The sequence below is a fragment of the Choloepus didactylus genome, chromosome 1, assembly GCF_015220235.1.
Source record: "Choloepus didactylus isolate mChoDid1 chromosome 1, mChoDid1.pri, whole genome shotgun sequence".
NCBI lineage: Eukaryota > Metazoa > Chordata > Mammalia > Pilosa > Megalonychidae > Choloepus > Choloepus didactylus.
The window spans coordinates 245,205,975-245,225,591 of NC_051307.1; the positions used below are offsets into that span (position 1 = coordinate 245,205,975).

Consider the following 19,617-nt stretch of genomic DNA (forward strand, 5'->3'; position numbering starts at 1 on the left):
TCATACAGTTGATTTAAAAAAAAAAACAAGGAAAAAAATATGTAGAGCCCCCTTGAGGAGCCTTTGGAGAATGTGGGGGTATTGGCCTGCCCCACCGCGAGGGTTGCTAACATGACCACAGACATAGGGGACTGGTGGTTGGATGGGTTGAGCCCTCTACCACAGGATTTACCCTTGGGAAGACTGTTGCTGCAAAGGAGAGGCTAGGCCTCCCTGTAATTGTGCCTAAGAGCCTCCTCCCGAATGCCTCTTTGTTGCTCAGATGTGGCCCTCTCTCTCTGGCTAAGCCAACTTGAAAGGTGAAATCACTGCCCTCCCCCCTACGTGGGATCAGACACCCAGGGGAGTGAATCTCCCTGGCAACGTGGAATATGACTCCCGGGGAGGAATGTAGACCCGGCATCGTGGGACGGAGAACATCTTCTTGACCAAAAGGGGGATATGAAAGGAAATGAAATAAGCTTCAGTGGCAGAGAGATTCCAAAAGGAGCCGAGAGGTCACTCTGGTGGGCACTCTTACACACACTTTAGACAACCCTTTTTAGGTTCTAATGAATTGGGGTAGCTGGTGGTGGATACCTGAAACTATCAAACTACAACCCAGAACCCATGAATCTTGAAGACAATTGTATTAAAATGTAGCTTACGAGGGGTGACAATGGGATTGGGAAAGCCATAAGGACCACACTCCCCTTTGTCTAGTTTATGGATGGACGAGTAGAAAAATAGGGGAAGGAAACAAACAAACAAACAGACAAAGGCACCCAGTATTCTTTTTTACTTTAATTGCTCTTTTTCACTTTAATTGTTATTCTTGTTATTTTTGTGTGTGTGCTAATGAAGGTGTCAGGGATTGATTTTGGTGATGAATGTACAACTATGTAATGGTGCTGTGAACAGTCGAATGTACGATTTGTTTTGTATGACTACGTGGTGTGGGAATACATCTCAATAAAATGAATATTAAAATAAATAAATAAATAAACTTAAAAACCTTAGCTAATGTGATAGATAAAAACAGAAAAAAAAAAGTGTAACTATACAATTGACTTTTGTATATTGATCTTGTAGCCTGCAACCTTGCTGAACTTGTTTATTAGTTCCAATAGTTTTTAATAGATTCCACAGAATTTCCTATATACAAGATCATATCATCTGCAATAGAGATCGTTCATTTCTTCCTTTCCAATCTGATGTCTTTTATTTCTTTTTCTTGCCTAATTGCCCTGGCTACAATCTCCAGTACAGTGCTGAATGGAATTGACAAGAGCAGACATCCTTGTCTTTTTCATGATCTTAAAGGGAAAGCATCCAGTATTTCACCTTTAAGTATCATGTAAGGTATAGGTTTTTGAACATGCCCTTTATCAGGTTAAGTAAGTTCCCTTCTACTCCTAATTGGTTGAGTGTTTTTTGTTTGTTTGTTTGTTTGTTTTCCCTAATGAAAGGGTGTTGATTTGTCAAATGCTTTTTATGCATCTATTGAGACGACTGGTTTTTGTTTGCTATTCTATTGATATAGTGTATTATATTAATTGATTTTCAGGTGTTAAGCCAACTTTGAAATCCCACTTGGTCATTGTTCTGGTTTGCTTAAGCTGCCATTATGCAAAGTACCAGAAATGGGTTGGCTTTTTAATCTTCATTTTATTGAGATATATTCACATACCACGCAGTCATACAAAACAAATCGTACTTTCGATTGTTTACAGTACCATTACATAGTGGTACATTCATCACCCAAATCAATCCCTGGCACCTTCATTAGCACACACACAAAAATAACAAGAATGATAATTAGAGTGAAAAAGAGCAATTGAAGTAAAAAAGAACACTGGGTACCTTTGTCTGTTTGTTTCCTTCCCCTATTTTTCTACTCATCCATCCATAAACTAGACAAAGTGGAGTGTGGTCCTTATGGCTTTCCCAATCCCATTGTCACCCCTCATAAGCTACATTTTTATACAACTGTCTTCGAGATTCATGGGTTCTGGGTTGTAGTTTGATAGTTTCAGGTATCCACCACCAGCTACCCCAATTCTTTAGAACCTAAAAAGGGTTGTCTAAAGTGTGCATAAGAGTGCCCACCAGAGTGACCTCTCGGCTCCTTTTGGAATCTCTCTGCCACTGAAGCTTATTTCATTTCCTTTCACATCCCCCTTTTGGTCAAGAAGATGTTCTCCGTCCCACGATGCCGGGTCTACATTCCTCCCCGGGAGTCGTATTCCACGTTGCCAGGGAGATTCACTCCCCTGGGTGTCTGATCCCACGTAGGGGGGAGGGCAGTGATTTCACCTTTCAAGTTGGCTTAGCTAGAGAGACAGGGCCACATCTGAGCAACAAAGAGGCATTCGGGAGGAGGCTCTTAGGCACAACCATAGGGAGGCCTAGCCTCTCCTTTGCAGCAACAGTCTTCCCAAGGGTAAAACCTGTGGTAGAGGGCTCAACCCATCAAACCACCAGTCCCCTATGTCTGTGGTCATGTTAGCAACCATGGAGATGGGGTAGGCGAATACCCCTGCATTCTCCACAGGCTCCTCAAGGGGGCACTACATCTTTTTTTTTCCTTGTTTTTCTTTTCTTTTCTTTTTTTTTTGACTTTCCCTTCTTTTTTAAATCAACTGTATGAAAAAAAAAGTTAAAAAGAAAACAAACATACAATAAAAGAACATTTCAAAGAGACCATAACAAGGGAGTAAGAAAAAGACAACTAACCTAAGATAACTGCTTAACTTCCAACATGTTCCTACTTTACCCCAAGAAAGTTACCTAATATAGCAACATTTCTGTGAACTTGCTCCTACTATATCCATCAGAAATCAACAGACCATAGTCATTCCTGGGCATCCCCAGAACATTAAATAGCTTATGTGTTCTTCTTGGATTATTGTTCCCCCTTCCTTAATTGCTCTCTATCGCTAGTTCCCCTACATTCTACATTATAAACCATTTGTTTTACATTTTTCAAAGTTCACATTAGTGGTAGCATATAATATTTCTCTTTTTGTGCCTGGCTTATTTCGCTCAGCATTATGTCTTCAAGGTTCATCCATGTTGTCATATGTTTCACGAGATCGTTCCTTCTTACTGCCGCGTAGTATTCCATCGTGTGTATATACCACATTTTGTTTATCCACTCATCTGTTGAAGGACATTTGGGTTGTTTCCATCTCTTGGCAATTGTGAATAATGCTGCTATGAACATTGGCGTGCAGATATCTGTTCGTGTCACTGCTTTCCGATCTTCCGGGTATATACCGAGAAGTGCAATCGCTGGATCAAATGGTAACTCTATATCTAGTTTTCTAAGGAACTGCCAGACTGACTTCCAGAGTGGCTGAACCATTATACAGTCCCACCGACAATGAATAAGAGTTCCAATTTCTCCACATCCCCTCCAGCATTTGTAGTTTCCTGTTTGTTTAATGGCAGCCATTCTAACCGGTGTTAGATGGTATCTCATTGTGGTCTTAATTTGCATCTCTCTAATAGCTAGTGAAGCTGAACATTTTTTCATGTGTTTCTTGGCCATTTGTATTTCCTCTTCAGAGAACTGTCTTTTCATATCTTTTGCCCATTTTATAATTGGGCCGACTGTACTATTGTCATTGAGTTGTAGGATTTCTTTATATATGCAAGATATCAGTCTTTTGTCAGATACATGGTTTCCAAAAATTTTTTCCCATTGAGTTGGCTGCCTCTTTACCTTTTTGAGAAATTCCTTTGAGGTGCAGAAACGTCTAAGCTTGAGGAGTTCCCATTTATCTATTTTCTCTTTTGTTGCTTGTGCTTTGGGTGTAAAGTCTAGGAAGTGGCCGCCTAATACAAGGTCTTGAAGATGTTTTCCTACATTATCTTCTAGGAGTTTTATGGTACTTTCTTTTATATTGAGATCTTTGGTCCATTTTGAGTTAATTTTTGTGTAGGGGGTGAGGTAGGGGTCCTCTTTCATTCTTTTGGATATGGACATCCAACTCTCCCAGCCCCATTTGTTGAAAAGACCATTATGACTCAGTTCAGTGACTTTGGGGGCCTTATCAAAGATCAGTCGGCCACAGATCTGAGGGTCTATCTCTGAATTCTCAATTCGATTCCATTGATCTATATGTCTGTCTTTGTGCCAGTACCATGCTGTTTTGGCAACTGTGGCTTTATAATAAGCTTCAAAGTCAGGGAGTGTAAGTCCTCCCACTTCGTTTTTCTTTTTTAGAGTGTCTTTAGCAATTTGAGGCATCTTCCCTTTCCAAATAAATTTGATAACTAGCTTTTCCAAGTCTGCAAAGTAGGTTGTTGGAATTTTGATTGGGATTGCATTGAATCTGTAGATGAGTTTGGGTAGAATTGACATCTTAATGACATTTAGCCTTCCTATCCATGAACATGGAATATTTTTCCATCTTTTAAGGTCCCCTTCTATTTCTTTTAGTAGAGTTATGTAGTTTTCTTTGTATAGGTCTTTTACATCTTTGGTTAAGTTTATTCCTAGGTACTTGATTTTTTTAGTTGCTATTGAAAATGGTATCTTTTTCTTGAGTGTCTCTTCAGTTTGTTCATTTCTAGCATATAGAAACATTACTGACTTATGTGCATTAACCTTGTATCCTGCTACTTTGCTAAATTTGTTTATTAGCTCTAGTAGCTGTATCGTCGATTTCTCAGGGTTTTCTAGATATAAGATCATATCATCTGCAAACAATGACAGTTTTACTTCTTCTTTTCCAATTCGGATGCCTTTTATTTCTTTGTCTTGCCGGATTGCCCTGGCTAGCACTTCCAGCACAATGTTGAATAACAGTGGTGACAGCAGGCATCCTTGTCTTGTTCCTGATCTTAGAGGGAAGGCTTTCAGTCTCTCACCATTGAGTACTATGCTGGCTGTGGGTTTTTCATATATGCTCTTTATCATGTTGAGGAAGTTTCCTTCAATTCCTACCTTTTGAAATGTTTTTATCAAAAACGGATGTTGGATTTTGTCAAATGCTTTTTCAGCATCTATTGAGATGATCAATTGATTTTTCCCTTTTGACTTGTTAATGTGTTGTAATACATTGATTGATTTTCTTATGTTGAACCATCCTTGCATGCCTGGAATAAACCCCACTTGGTCATGGTGTATGATTTTTTTAATGTGTCTTTGGATTCGATTTGCAAGTATTTTGTTGAGGATTTTTGCATCTATATTCATTAGGGAGATTGGCCGGTAGTTTTCATTTTTTGTAGCATCTTTGCCTGGTTTTGGTATTAGATTGATGTTAGCTTCATAGAATGAGTTAGGTAGTGTTCCATTTTCTTCAATGTTTTGAAAGAGTTTGAGTAAGATTGGTGTCAGTTCTTTCTGGAAAGTTTGGTAGAATTCCCCTGTGAAGCCATCTGGCCCTGGGCATTTATTTGTGGGAAGATTTTTGATGACTGATTGGATCTCTTTGCTTGTGATGGGTTGGTTGAGGTCTTCTATTTCTTCTCTGGTCAGTCTAGGTTGTTCATATGTTTCCAGGAAATTGTCCATTTCCTCTACATTATCCAGTTTGTTGCCATACAGTTGTTCATAGTATTCTCTTATAATTTTTTTGATTTCTTCAGGATCTGCAGTTATGTCACCTTTTTCATTAATTATTTTGTTTATATGGGTCTTCTCTCTTTTTGATTTTGTCAGTCTAGCTAGGGGCTTGTCAATCTTGTTGATCTTCTCAAAGAACCAACTTTTGGTGATATTTATCCTCTCTATTGTTTTTTTGTTCTCTATGTCATTTATTTCTGCTTTAATCCTTGTTATTTCTTTTCTTCTACTTGGTTTAGGATTGGTTTGCTGTTCATTTTCTAGCTTCTTCAGTTGATCCATTAGTTCTTTGATTTTGGCTCTTTCTTCCTTTTTAATATATGCGTTTAGTGCTATAAATTTCCCCCTTAGCACTGCTTTTGCTGCATCCCATAGGTTTTGGTATGTTGTGTTCTCATTTTCATTCGTCTCTATATATTTAGCAATTTCTCTTGCTATTTCTTCTTTAACCCACTGATTGTTTAGGAGTGTGTTGTTTAACCTCCAGGTATTTGTGAATTTTCTAAGTCTCTGATAGTTATTGACTTCTAATTGTATTCCATTGTGGTCAGAGAATGTGCTTTGAATAATTTCAATCTTTTTAAATTTATTGAGGCTTGTTTTATGTCCCAGCATATGATCTATTCTGGAGAAAGTTCCATGAGCACTAGAAAAGTATGTGTATCCTGGTGATTTGGGATGTAATGTCCTGTATATGTCTGTTAAATCTAATTCATTTATCAGATTTTTTAGGTTTTCAATTTCCTTATTGGTCTTCTGTCTGGTTGATCTATCTATAGGAGAGAGTGATGTGTTGAAGTCTCCCACAATTATTGTGGAAACATCAATTGCTTCCTTTAGTTTTGCCAGTGTTTCTCTCATGTATTTTGTGGCACCTTGATTGGGTGCATAGACATTTACGATTGTTATTTCTTCTTGCTGAATTGCCCCTTTTATTAGTACGTAGTGGCCTTCTTTGTCTCTCAAAACATCCCTGCATTTGAAGTCTATTTTATCTGAGATTAATATTGCTACACCTGCTTTCTTTTGGCTGTAGCTTGCATGAAATATTTTTTCCATCCTTTCACTTTCAGTTTCTTTGTGTCCCTGTGTCTAAGATGAGTCTCTTGTATGCAACATATTGATGGTTCATTTTTTTTTGATCCATTTTGCGAATCTATATCTTTTAATTGGGGAGTTTAATCCATTTACATTCAACGTTATAACCGTGAAGGCATTTCTTGAATCAGCCATCTTATCCTTTGGTTTATGTTTGTCATATTTTTCCCCTCTGTCTATTAATATCCTTTATTGTACCCATACCGAATCTCTTTAGTACTGAACCTTTCTCCAAGTCTCTCTGTCCTTTCTTTGTTTCTCTGTCTGTAGGGCTCCCTTTAGTATCTCCAGTAGGGCAGGTCTCTTGTTAGCAAATTCTCTCAGCATTTGTTTGTCTGTGAAAAATTTAAGCTCTCCCTCAAATTTGAAGGAGAGCTTTGCTGGATAAAGTATTCTGGCTGGAAATTCCTCTCACTCAGAATTTTAAATATATCGTGCCACTGCCTTCTCGCCTCCATGGTGGCTGCTGAGTAGTCACTACTTAGTCTTATGCTGTTTCCTTTGTATGTGGTGAATTGCTTTTCTCTTGCTGCTTTCAGAACTTGCTCCTTCTCTTCTGTGTTTGACAGTGTGATCAGTATATGTCTCGGAGTGGGTTTATTTGGATTTATTCTATTTGGGGTTCGCTGAGCATTTATGATTTGTGTATTTATGTTGTTTAGCAGATTTGGGAAGTTTTCCCCAACAATTTCTTTGAATACTCTTCCTAGACCTTTACCCTTTTCTTCCCCTTCTGGGACACCAATGAGTCTTATATTTGGATGTTTCATATTATCTATCATATCCCTGAGGTCCATTTCAATTTTTTCAATTTTTTTCCCCATTCTTTCTTTTATGCTTTCATTTTCCATTCTGTCATCTTCGATGTCACTGATTCGTTGTTCAACTTCATCTAGTCTTGTACTATGAGTGTCCAGAATCTTTTTAATTTGGTCAACAGTTTCTTTAATTTCCATAAGATCATTCATTTTTTTTATTTAGTCTTGCAATGTCTTCTTTATGCTCTTGTAGGGTCTTCTTGATTTCCTTTGTCTCCCATATTATGGTCTCATTGTTCATCTTTAGTTCCTTGAGTAGCTTCTCTAGGTGCTGTGTCTCTTCTGATCTTTTGATTTGGGTGCTTGGGCTTGGGTTATCCATATCATCTGTTTTTTTCATATGCTTTATAATTTTCTGTTGTTTTTGGCCTCGTGGCATTTGCTGAACTTGATAGGGTTCTTTTAGGATTTGTAGACCAATTGAAGTCCTTATCTCTAATTTATCAGATCTACAGCTTCGTGGAGTACACTTTCTCTAACTAACCAGCAGGTGGCATCCACGAGCCACCTGTTCTCCACAAGCCAGTTCTCCCCTGCTTAGCCTTTGTGGTGAGTGGGGGAGTGAGTCTTGTGGGGTCCAATTGGTGTACCAAGCTTGCGTCTGTAGTTGGTGTTGCCTGCCCTGTATATGGGGCGTGTTTCTGGGCAGTCAGGGAGGGGGGGGTGGCTCTAACAATCAAATCTCCCTGGTGATCCTAGAGTTTTAAGGCTGCTGCAATAGTCTAATCCTTCAGTTCAGTCCTGCCACAGTTTGTCTCTGCCACTGACCCACAAGTCCTTGGTATTGGCGTATGGCTCCTGAGACTTGCAAGTGGGCCCCTCTTCCAGGCCCTGCACCCCCTGGTCCTCTGTTGAGGGATGACTGTGCTATGTCACAGGTGAGTGCTGTCCCCCCAGTGCAGTTCTGGGCTGCTGGGCTGTGTAGGGAGGCTCCCAGTCTGCTGAAATGATGGCTGAATGGGGCTTTGTTAATTCACACTGCTCTACCTTCCCAACTCTGGGACAATCAGCTGAGGTTGCAGGGAAGGCTAATGTCCACGCCCAGTTTTGTGGTATGTGCCTGTTATTTGAAGCACTTCCGTCACACTGGGTTGTCTGGGGCAGTTCTGGGCTATGGGGCTGGCGATGGGCAGGAGTGTTTCCTGTCCACCAGGATGATGGCTGTGAGCGGACACCCCCCTTTTCTTGGGAAGTTGTGGTGTTTAGTGAATTTTCTCAGCCACTGGATTATTTCGTTTTGTCTCAGAGCTCTCCTAGTTCTGCTCTTGACTTGACCTGCTCAAATTGCAAGTCTTTGAAGCTTTCTGTATTGGGCTTCTTAGAGTAATTGTTTTAGAAAAAGAAAAAAGGATTAAAAAAAAAAAAAAAAAAAAGGGCCCTCCTCGGAGATCTAATGGGTTATTGAAATGCTAAGAGACAAAGCAACCAGGGCCATTAAGGAAAGGTCCACAGGGCAGAGAGATCAGCTTTTCTTTGGGATTTGCATATGCGCCTCAGGGCCTGAGCTGAGGCCTGAGCTCTGCCCTTCCCCCTTCTATGTTCACCAGAACTCCAAAAATCCTCCGCTTTTATTTTGGAGTTTTTCGTGTTGTTTTTTTTCTATGCCTGTCTCCTCTCTGCTGGGCTGGCTGCTCTCAGATTCTCTGGTGTCTGGTCTCCGTCTATCTATGGTTGGAGTTTGGATCAGCAGAATGAGTTTCCGATAAGGGCTGCCACTGCAGTTCTCCCTTCTCCTTCCCGGAGCTGACAGCCCTCCTCCCACGGGACTGAGCCTGGCAGGGAGGGGCGCGGGTCCACTGGCCGCAAAAACTTACAGATTTCGCTGATCTCAGCAGTTCCACGTTTTCATGAGTGTTGTATGAAGTATGCCCAAAGTCAGATTGCTCTGTGGTGTCCAGTCCACGCAGTTCCTGGCTTTCTACCTACTTTCCTGGAGAAGTAACTAAAACATACAGCTCACCAGTCTGCCATCTTGCCCCGCCTCCGGGTTGGCTTTTATAAAGGGGATTTATTAGGTTACAAATGTACAGTTCTAAAGCCATAAAAGTGTCCAAACTAAGGCATAAACAAGAGGATACCTTCCCTGAAGAAAGGCTGTGGTGTCCAGAACACCTGTCAGCTGAGAACACACATGGCTGGCATTTGCCAGTCCTTTTCTCCTGGGTTCTGGTTTCAAAATGGCTTTCTCCAAAATGTCTCTGGGCTTCTGTCTCTCTTAGCAACTCTCTCTAAGTCTCCATTCATCCTTGCTTGTTCTCCCAGAGTGTTTCTCTCTAAGCATCTGGGATCCTCTCTTAGTTTCTCTGGGGCAAACTCTGGGCTTCATCTCTTAGTTCAGCATTTCCAAACATCTTTCTCTCTGCATCTCCAAGCATCTGAGTCTGTGTTGGCCCCTGAGCTGTCTTACAAACTCCAGTAAACTAATCAAGACCCACCTTGAATGGGTGGGGTCACCCATGCATAGAAATAAGCTAATCAGAAGGTCTCACCCACAGTTGGGTGGGTCTTATCTCTATAGAAACAACTTAATCAAAAGATCCAACACATAATAAGTCTGCACCCACCACAGTGGGACTAAAGAACATAGTCTTTCCTGGGGTACACAGCAGTCTCAAACTAGCACAGTCATAGTGTATAATTCTTTTTATTTGTTGCTGGATTTGGTTTGCTAATAATTTGTTGAGGATTTTTGAGTCTATAATCTTGAGATATTGATCTGTATTTTTCTTTTCCGACCACAACTTCGTTTTTTCTTTTTTTGATGTCAGGGTAATATTGTTCTCAAAGAATGAGTTGGGAAGTGTTCCCTCGTCTTCTATTTTTTTGAAAGAGTTTATAAAGGATGGGTATTAATTCTTTGTATGTTTGCTAGTATTCACCAGTGAAGCCAGTTGGGCCTGGGCTTTTCTAAGTGGTTAGTTTTTGATTACTAATTCAATCTCTTTAGTGGTTATAGGTCTCTTCAGCTTGTCTATTTCTTCTTGAGTCAGTTTTGGTAGTTTTTGTCTTTCTAGGAATTTATCAATTTCATCTAAGTGGTCTAATTTTTTGACGTGCAATTATCCATATTGTTCCTTTATAATCCTTATTTCTGTAAGATCAGTAGTAATAACCCCTCTTTCATTTCTTATTCTATTAGTTTGAATCTTCCTTTTTTAATTCGGCAATCTAGCTAAAAGTTTGACAATTTCGTTACTTATTTCAAAGAACCAGCTTTTGGTTTCAATAATTTTTCCCTATTGTTTTTCTATTCTTGTTTCATTAATTTCCAGTATAATCTTTTTGTTTTTTTTTCTTCTGCTTGCTTCAGGTTTTGTTCGTTCTTCTTTCTCTAGTATCTTATAGTATATCTATCATTTTTTTAATAAAATAGGCATATACAGCTATAAAATTCATTCTAAGCATAGTGGCATCCCATAAATTTTGGTATTCATTTTCATACATCTCAAACTATTTTCTAATTTCTGTTTGGATTTCTTCTTTGACTCATTGGCTATTTAGGAGTGTGTTGTTATTTTCCACATATTGTTAGTTTTCCACTATTGTTTCTGTTGTTGATTTCTAATTTTATTCCATTGGAGTTGGAGAACATACTTTGTATTATTTCCGTCCTTTTGAGTTTATTGAGGTTTGCTTTGTGATCTAGCATATGGCTTATCCTCTGAGAAAGTTCCATGGGCACTTGAGTAGAATGTAGTCTCCTCTTGTGGGGTGCAGTGTTCTATAGATGCCTGTTAGTGGTAGGTGGTTTATAGTGTTTTTCAAGTCTCTATTTCCTTGTTGATATTCTGTCTAGTTGTTCTATCTGATACTGAAAGTACAGGGAACTCTCCAACTACTATTTTTGAATTTTTTCTCCCTTTATTTTTGTCAGTTTTGTTTCATATATTTTGGTGCTTTGTTGTTAGGTGCATATATGTTTATAATTGTTATATCTTTCTGATGGATTGACCCTTCTAGCCTTATAAAACATCCCTCTTTGTCTCTAATAACATTTTAAGTCATTTTGTCTGATATTAGTATAGCCACTCCAACTTCCTTGTGCTTGCTGTTTGCACGATGTGTCTTTATTCATTTTTGTGCTTTCAATCTATTTGTATCTTTGAATTGAAAGTGTGTCTCCTGTGACAACATATGGTTGGATCTTGCTTTTTTATGCAGTCTGATGACCTCTGACTTGTGTTTGGATTGTTTAATCTATTCCCATTTAATGTTATTATTGGTATAGCTGGATTTATGTCTGCCATTTTACTTTTTGTTTTCTACATATCTCATGTCTTTTTGGTCCTCCATTCATCTTTTACAGTTTTCTTTGCAGTGAGTGAATATTTTCTAATGTAGCATTTTAATTTCTGTTGCCTGCTTTTTTTCTAGTGTATGGGTCATACTTTCCTTCTTCTTTGTATATCTCACAATTTTTTTGTGGGAAGATAGTCCTCCAAGTGGGAACTGGGGAGATGGAGTCCTGAGCTCCTGGCTGTACCAATGTGGAGTGGAATTTCCATCCCCAGAGTTGGAAATGTTACCAGCTTAATGGGTGAGGCCAGGCTCCGATGGTACAGGGGCACCAGAGCAGAGTCTTATTCCAGGTTTGGGGTTCTGCTGAGAAGGAATTCACAGATGGGTCAGGCCAGCGGCAAGGTGACAGTAAGGCTTTATTTGAGATGTTGCAGAGGGCAATGTCAGGCTGGAATCTCCGAGCAAAGAGACTGCTCCCAGCTGCCTACAGCTCAGGCAGTGTTACAGCTCAGGATAGTACATGCCAAAGAATGTCAGCACAGGCGAACCCAAGAGAGGTTTTTGTCCACTGAGTTTGGTCTTGGGCTTTTATTGGTTAGAGGGGGAGAACTTGGACACTTGGTGTTTTAGGATTGGCTGATTTTTATGCAAATAAGGGAGTGCACTGTGGTCAAATGGGGGACCAGCTAGGAGTGACTTGTGATTGGTTCAATCGAAGGTCATTTTGATTGGTGCTTGCATTCTGGGCTATCTTGATTGGTGGTTCAGGATTGGCTCATTTTCAATCTTATTCCTATGCCCCTCTTTCTGCCCACCTGAGGTTCTCTGTTCTAGCCTGCCTCAGGAACGGGGAGGAAGGGCACGGGTCTAGTTTCAAATACCACAGATTCTTGTCGTTCTCACTGGATTTCAGTTGACTTTCTTGAACAAAAGTTTCTTCACTTGCTGTATCCATTTGCTAGAAAATTTAAATGGATGGAATTTTAGAAAATAATTTTCACGCATTTGGCTGGGGAGCAGGTCCAAAGACCTCCTCATGCCCTCAGGCTGGAAGGGAAACTTCTAGCTGATTTTTGTGTATGGGCTTGTGGGCCTCGTGAAGTAAGAGCTTCAATTTTTTTGAGAGAAAACTAGAAATCTCCCCTTTTGTGTGAAACACCCTCCTTTTAAAAAAGCTTTAATTACCAGTTCAGTTGTGGTTTTTGTTTGTTTTGTTTTTGTTTTTTACCCTCAGCCTGTGAGCCGCTAGTTTTCAACCATGGTCTTCAGCTAACTTGGGGAGAGGATGCTCTCCCCTAGGGCACTGTCCCACAGTGAGGGGCAGTGAAGTCCTGGTAATCTCAGAGGCAGAATCTCAAATGGCCAGGCCTCTCACGATTGTTGCTGTAAATCAGAGCAAGAGAAAACATTCCCTTAGCACCTGGGAACAAATGTGCAGGTTTTGAAGGGCGCTGGAGAGTGGCTAGAAGACCTGAGACCACAAGAAGCTCTCTCCTTTTGAAGGGCGCTGGAGAGTGGCTAGAAGACCTGAGACCACAAGAAGCTCTCTCCCAAGCACATTTATTCCCTTTATAAAAGAAAGACTAATCCCCCAGCCATTCTTCCTACTATGGAAGTGTTCACTGTCAAACCCTTCCTATTAAAGGGAAACCTCAAATCATAAATAATTCTGCTTGAAATATGCCTTGGTTTGCTTTACTTCTAGAGATTAAAAATAAGTCCCCTATTATCAAGAAGAGGGAAATTTCAAGTTAGGGAAAATGTGCACAGTGCCAGTGATGCTTGAGGAACACATTCACGTGCATATTACTTCATACCTGATACTTTGAGTACGCTGTGAAGGCGATCCTTTGACCAGAGAGAGAGAGAGAGAAAGAGGTCTTTCATTCAAGAACAAGAAGTTCTAAGAAGCTGCCTTAATAGGTAGTGAGCTCCCTGTCATTGGAAGCATTCAAGCAGAAGCTGGAAAGCTAGTCTGAAATATTCAAGATAGGAATCAAGCTTCAGAGTGAACTTTCCCCCAGAAGACCCAGGAACCTCTTTTCCATCCTAAAATGCTGTGATTCTTGGATCACGTCTGTGCAGTCCCTACTAGCAACAGATTCTAAGATGCTCCTAGTCGAGACAAGTATTGATGCCCCCCATTTTACATATGGAAAACTGAAGTAAACAGCATTTAGCGACCCTCCCTCCCAGTCATGAACTTAGCAAGTCTAACACCATGCACAGCTGCCCTGCCTTTGTCGTCCAGCAGCGGCCCACGTGGCAAGTCCCACGAGGATTACTCTTGCCCCAAAAGGCTCTGTGGGGGCATCTTGACCACTGCGCCCTCAGCTTCCCCTTCATTTCTGGCCTGTGCCACAGTCCACTGCAACTCTCCTTGGAAATCAGGTTTGGGTTCCTTTTACCTCTTACGTAACCTGCAGGAGGAATTTTTCATGGGGTGTTGACAAACGCTGACAGGTCCCAGCCGCTTCTTCAGAAGAGATGGCTGTTTCTGAAGGACATTTACACATTTCTTTGGCATTTTCCAGCTGCTAATTAGCAGCATTCTCATTTCCCTTAATCACAGAGACAAGAAAGCCCACAGCAGTTCTTCAATTAGCTCACAGAAAATGTTTCTTTCTTTCCTATTGATACACATTCGGAAGGCAAGAATGGCTCCTGGGTGTGTTCTAGGCGCCTGACTATCTCAGGAAGGAAACTGGGGAGCTCACACAACTGCCGATGTGGAGGGTATTGTGCCCACACAATGCACTGAGGACTGCTCGGGGCTCTGATTCATTCTGCTCACACAGCCCCCAAACTCTTTGTAAGAGGACTTTATTTTGTGGAGAGTGTGTTTTTTTTTTTTTTTTGTATGTGTGTGGGTTTTTTTTTTTTTTCGTGGTGTGTTTTTTTTTTTTTGTATGTGTGTGGGTTTTTTTTTTTTTCCGTGGCTGGCTTGCAATAAGAGTTTTTACCTGATTTAAACTTGAGGTTTCTTTCTTCGCAACAATTTCAAAATAAGTCCTCAAAGTAGAGCCCCTGCAGTAAGAGCAGGGAGAAGGTGCCTACTGTGTACTGAACAGATCATACCTTTCATTAATTCATACATTCAGCAAACATTGAGTCCCTCTCATGAGCCACGCACTGGGGATTTTGCGGTGAAAAGGTTGGACAAAGAGCTGCTTTCCTGAGCTGCAATTGTGTTTCTCTTAGTCTCCTCAGTCCTGCCAAAGGTAGCTCCTAACAGTGCCATTTGACCTTCACTGATTCACAGTCGGAGAAGGGAATCCAAACTCCTAGAGAGAAGGCAGTTGAGTATATGGTGGTGGCAGGACTCGAACTCGGGCCTGCGATTTTCATGTGAGCTTGGTGTCACCCCACAGACCACCGTGGCTCCTAATCCGAAACGTGGGCTCCAACCCTCTTGGGTGGCAAGGCCCGTGCTGCCACACGAGATTACGGACTTGCCACAGGAAGTGGACACTGATGGCTGCAGTGACATTTGGAAGTATCCATAAGGGTCCTTCCTCTCCCAAAAATCCCACCTGTCAAGAGATGACTCTGAAGTGCGAGCAGGCCCCAGGGAAGTGTGACACGGATGCTTTCAGGCAGAATCCTGAGGCCCGGTGACACATGCAATGTCCCAGTTCCAAGTCTGCATGCCAGGAGAGCTGCCCATGGCTCCGTTCACAGTGTCTTAATGAGCAATAATGCATTCCTCATCTCCGAGACGATGACAGGACTTTCCCTTCGGCTCAGTGTTCATTGACATTCCCTGGTGGCACCTTCAACACTCAGCAATTAGTCATTCATTCGGAGCATTGATTTTCCTACCTAGTTTCCTTTACAGACATTTTCCTCGTTGCTGGTGAAGAAGCACGTGGTCTCAGATTCTTTCAGAGGCTGGGTGGTGTGACAGAAGCACGGAGATCCTCGAATTAGGAGTGGGTGCAAATCTGCACCAGTAGCCGGCAAGGCAAATCCCTTCCCTTGCCCAAGCTCAGCCTCCTCATCTCTAGAGTGACCCTATTGGGCTCTGCCTTCAAGCACCGATATGGGGATTCAATGGGCTGATGTATGGAGGCTTTCCGGAGATGGAAGCTGGACACCATTCTCTACTTCTGTTGCCTTGAATAAGATTTGATGCCCATTCCCTATGGAAATCCAGTGGATGAGGCATTGATTTCCCCACTGCCATTTTTGTGTCTTTGTTTAAAATGTGCAAAATGGTCCTTTGAAAGGAGAAGCAAAAAAGGGAAAGAAAAAGAAAACAACCTTCCCTTCATTTTCCTGTGTGGGCCTGTCAACATTAGGTACAATATATAATTTCTTCACATTCTTCACTTGCCAGCTCCCGACAGCAGAAACGTTTGCAGGGGTATCAAATTGGAGCCTCCGATTATGTTCTCATTTCTCTCTGTAATTTTTAAGTGAGTTTTCCGTGGGAAATGTAATAAGCCAGGATGAATTGTCCTCTGCAGAATTGGAGACCTGGTGGCTCCCAGGCCCCAGTCCCCAGCTCATATTTAATTCCAGGTTGTCGTGGCGATGGTGCAAATTGCATAGCTGTCATGTTGGAATACAAGCCTGATTTCCACTCTGGGTTCTTGATTAATCTACTTTAGGTCATTGCATGAAAGAATCCAGACGCCCTTCATTGGTGGTGATGTGCCCTCGAGCTCAATTACCCTGGCAGAGTTTTCTACTCAGTCCAGCTTGCTAACCATTCCCATCCCTCCCCTCCCCCTATAACTAACTGGGTTTTGGCTTTTCTCAGTTTGGGCCTTTTTCTCCTCCACTGTGCAACAGCTTCATTTTGGTTGCTGAAGGCCTGGGGGAGTGGCAGAGTGTGATCTGAGGAACCCTAACTGGGAGCTAACATACCTGGGTTCCCACCTCAGCTCTGTCAGATTCTTATTGCCTCTGGGCCTCAGTTTCCCCATCTGTTCATTGAAGGGATTGAACCAGAATCAGCACTTCTCAGAAAGACGAAAGTACTTGGGATTGGCAGATGTTTTTCAGAATTTCCAAGCCTTAACCAAACTAGTTTTACTCTCCATAAAGCTAAGCAGGCTAACGCATCAGATCTCTTTGCTTTTATCCATAATTACTCAGAGGAGTGATCCTGGTTTGGTTTCTATTCAAGACATTCAGTCGACCTCATTATCAACGGATTCTGTATTTGCAAATTTTCCTATTCGCTAAAATTTATTTGTAATCCCCTACTCAGTATCCACGGAGTTTTCATGATCATTTGTGCACACGCACAGAGTGGTGAAAAATTTGAGTCCCCAATGCACACATTCCCAAATGAGGTCTAGCCAGGCAACATACTACATTTTTCTTTCAGCTCTCATACTGTAAATGTGTCCTTTTTGCGATATAAGTGCCACATTTTTTGCATTTTTGCACCTTTTCTAGGTGATTTCACTGTTTAAAATGGCCTCCAAGCCTAGTGCTGAAGGGCTGACTAGTGTTCCTAAATGCAAGAAGACTGGGATGTGCCTTACAGAGAAAATAAGTATGTTAGATAAGCTTACAAGTGTGAGTTATAGCGCTGTTTCACGGATTCTTGATGTTTGTGAGTCAGTTGCAAATTTTAGCTTTGCAAACACTGACCTGCTCTCTGTACACATCATCTCCTCTCCCTGCCCCGAAATATGAATAAGACTACAACAGCAAGCAACAAAGCCAGGCCCAAATAAAGATGTGGGGCAGCCCGCTGGGCTCACTCACTAGCTCCATAACTGGTCGCTGCCTACCCAGCTTCATGGTCCAAATGGTTGAGATACACGCCTAAGCAATATAACCGGTTGAAGGAAGTCCCTCTTAAATAGACTAATGTTAAATGTGTGACTGCCTAACCATCTGCAATGAGAGTGATTTTGCTGTAGTTTGTTAGGGAAGAAATTCTTTTCAAGGTGGGATCCCTGGAGTGGTGTTCTAGTTTGCTAATGCTGCTGGAATGCAAAACACCAGAAATGGATTGGCTTTTATAAAAGGGGGTTTATTTCATTACAAAGTTACAGTCTTAAGGCCATAAAGTGTCCAAGGCAACAGGGTACCTTCATTGAAGGATGCCCAATGGAGTGCATAAAGCTCTGTTAGCTGGGAAGGCACGTGGCTGGTGTCTGCTTGCTCCTAGGTTGCGTTTCAAAGTGGCGTTCTCCAGAATGTCTGCATCAGCTTCCAACGGCCATCTTCAAAATGTCTGTTTCAGCTACCAGCTAGCTGTGAGCTCCTTCTGTCTGAGCTTTTCTAGAGCTCCAGTGAACCAATCAAGGCCCACGCTGAATGGGTGGGGCCACACATCCGTGGAAATTATCCAATCAGAGTTATCACCTATAGTTGGGTGGGTCACATCTCCATGGACACAGCCGAATCCCAAGATTCCAACCTAATCTACAGTAATAATTCTGCCCCCACAAGATTGCATTAAAGAATATGGCTTTTTCTGGGATACATAATATATACAAACCAGCACAAGAGGGTAGGAAAAAAAGGATTCAAAGGGGGATCTTCGATGGTGAGAAGACTGAAAAACACTAGCTCAGATTTGTTCATCCACTCAGAATGTTTTATGAGGCTTCTACTTCAAAAGAAAACTGGGCTTGTAGAGGTGAGAGACTCAAAGGGCTACATTCGAGTGGCCTTTAGGGCTCTTCATAGGTTCTATTGTACTGTGAGTTCAGGTTGGGACTAATAAGTGAGAGTGCCTTTTGGAAAGCAAGGTAACTGTCTCGTAGGTTCCTGACTTGCAGTTTCTCATCACTATGACCCCACATGGGGCTGCAAGGAAAGGTAAACAGGACATATGGAAACCTGGGTTTGAAGCCTAACTCTGCCTCTAAGCTACTGTGTGCCCAAGGCTCCTACTGTCCCCTTTCAAGCCGCTTCCATTTTCTTCTCTTTGTGGATTGTACAAAGTTACAATAGCACTATCTGAGACCCATCACCAGCACTACATTCTATGTTCCAAGCCCATCCCCTGGCTGCAAATGGGACAGATGAGGAAAGGTGGGAAGTGCAATATTTGAATTAGGTTTTTCCTGGTCCACTACTTCCAAATACTGGCTCAAAAGTCCCTTAGGAAATGACGTCCCGTGAAGTGATAAGCTGATGCTGAGGGGTCAGAGGTGAGGGGTGACTCAAGGCTGCCTTGCAGGTACTGACCCCCACCTGCAGCTTCTGACTGAGCCCACCTCTGATGTTCCAGGTACATCCTTTGCTCCCAGGCACGTTGACCGTCATGATCCACGACTTGTGTCTGGCCTTCCCTGCCCCAGCCAAGGCCGAAATCTACATCTCGGACATCCAGGAGCTGTACGTCCGGGTGGTTGACAAGGTTGGTATAAGCTTCACGCTCTGGTACCCTCTCAGCTGATTTGCAGAGACCAGGAAAATAATACGGCTGTGGAAGATATTTTCCTCATCGTTCCTTGGGACTTTGCTTTTTTCTCTGGTTGCCTGTGTCTTTCCACCCCCTTCCAGAGGAGCTCTAAGTGTGCAGTGCTGTCTTTTTGTCGTTCCATGTGGACGATGCAGAGTAACCTCGGATGTTATATTTCTTCATCTTACTTGACATTGATAAAGCTTGGCTGTAAATCCTGCTCGAAGTTGTCTCTAAATTAGCCTTGAGTTGGAGATTCATATCGTCTAGCTTGGATAGGTTGCAAATCGGCTGGACACAGACCTTGGCTGATCATGAATTTTTCTTCTATATTGTTGGTTTTGGGTTCCATGGAATTTCAGTGGCAAATGAGTAAAACTCACTAATGCCAAGTGCTTTTGCAAAATGAATAAATAATAATAGCTCTAGGGTTTTAAACATGTAAAATAGGGAATTTTTACTATTCCAACTATCTGAAGATAATGGAGGCTAAACTTACAGAGAGTTGCCATTAGGTTCTTATTTTC

General features: G+C 41.7%; 1 protein-coding gene across 2 annotated transcripts in view; it reads left to right on the forward strand.

Moving 5' to 3' along the window:
* NUP210 (nucleoporin 210) overlaps positions 1 to 19,617 on the forward strand; it is a 134,165-nt gene that overhangs the window by 79,493 nt on the left and 35,055 nt on the right. For both annotated transcript variants that reach the window (XM_037802788.1, XM_037802792.1), the window contains one exon: positions 18,917 to 19,045. In XM_037802788.1, coding sequence (XP_037658716.1) covers positions 18,917 to 19,045 — 129 coding nt within the window. The remainder of the gene's footprint in view (positions 1 to 18,916; positions 19,046 to 19,617) is intronic.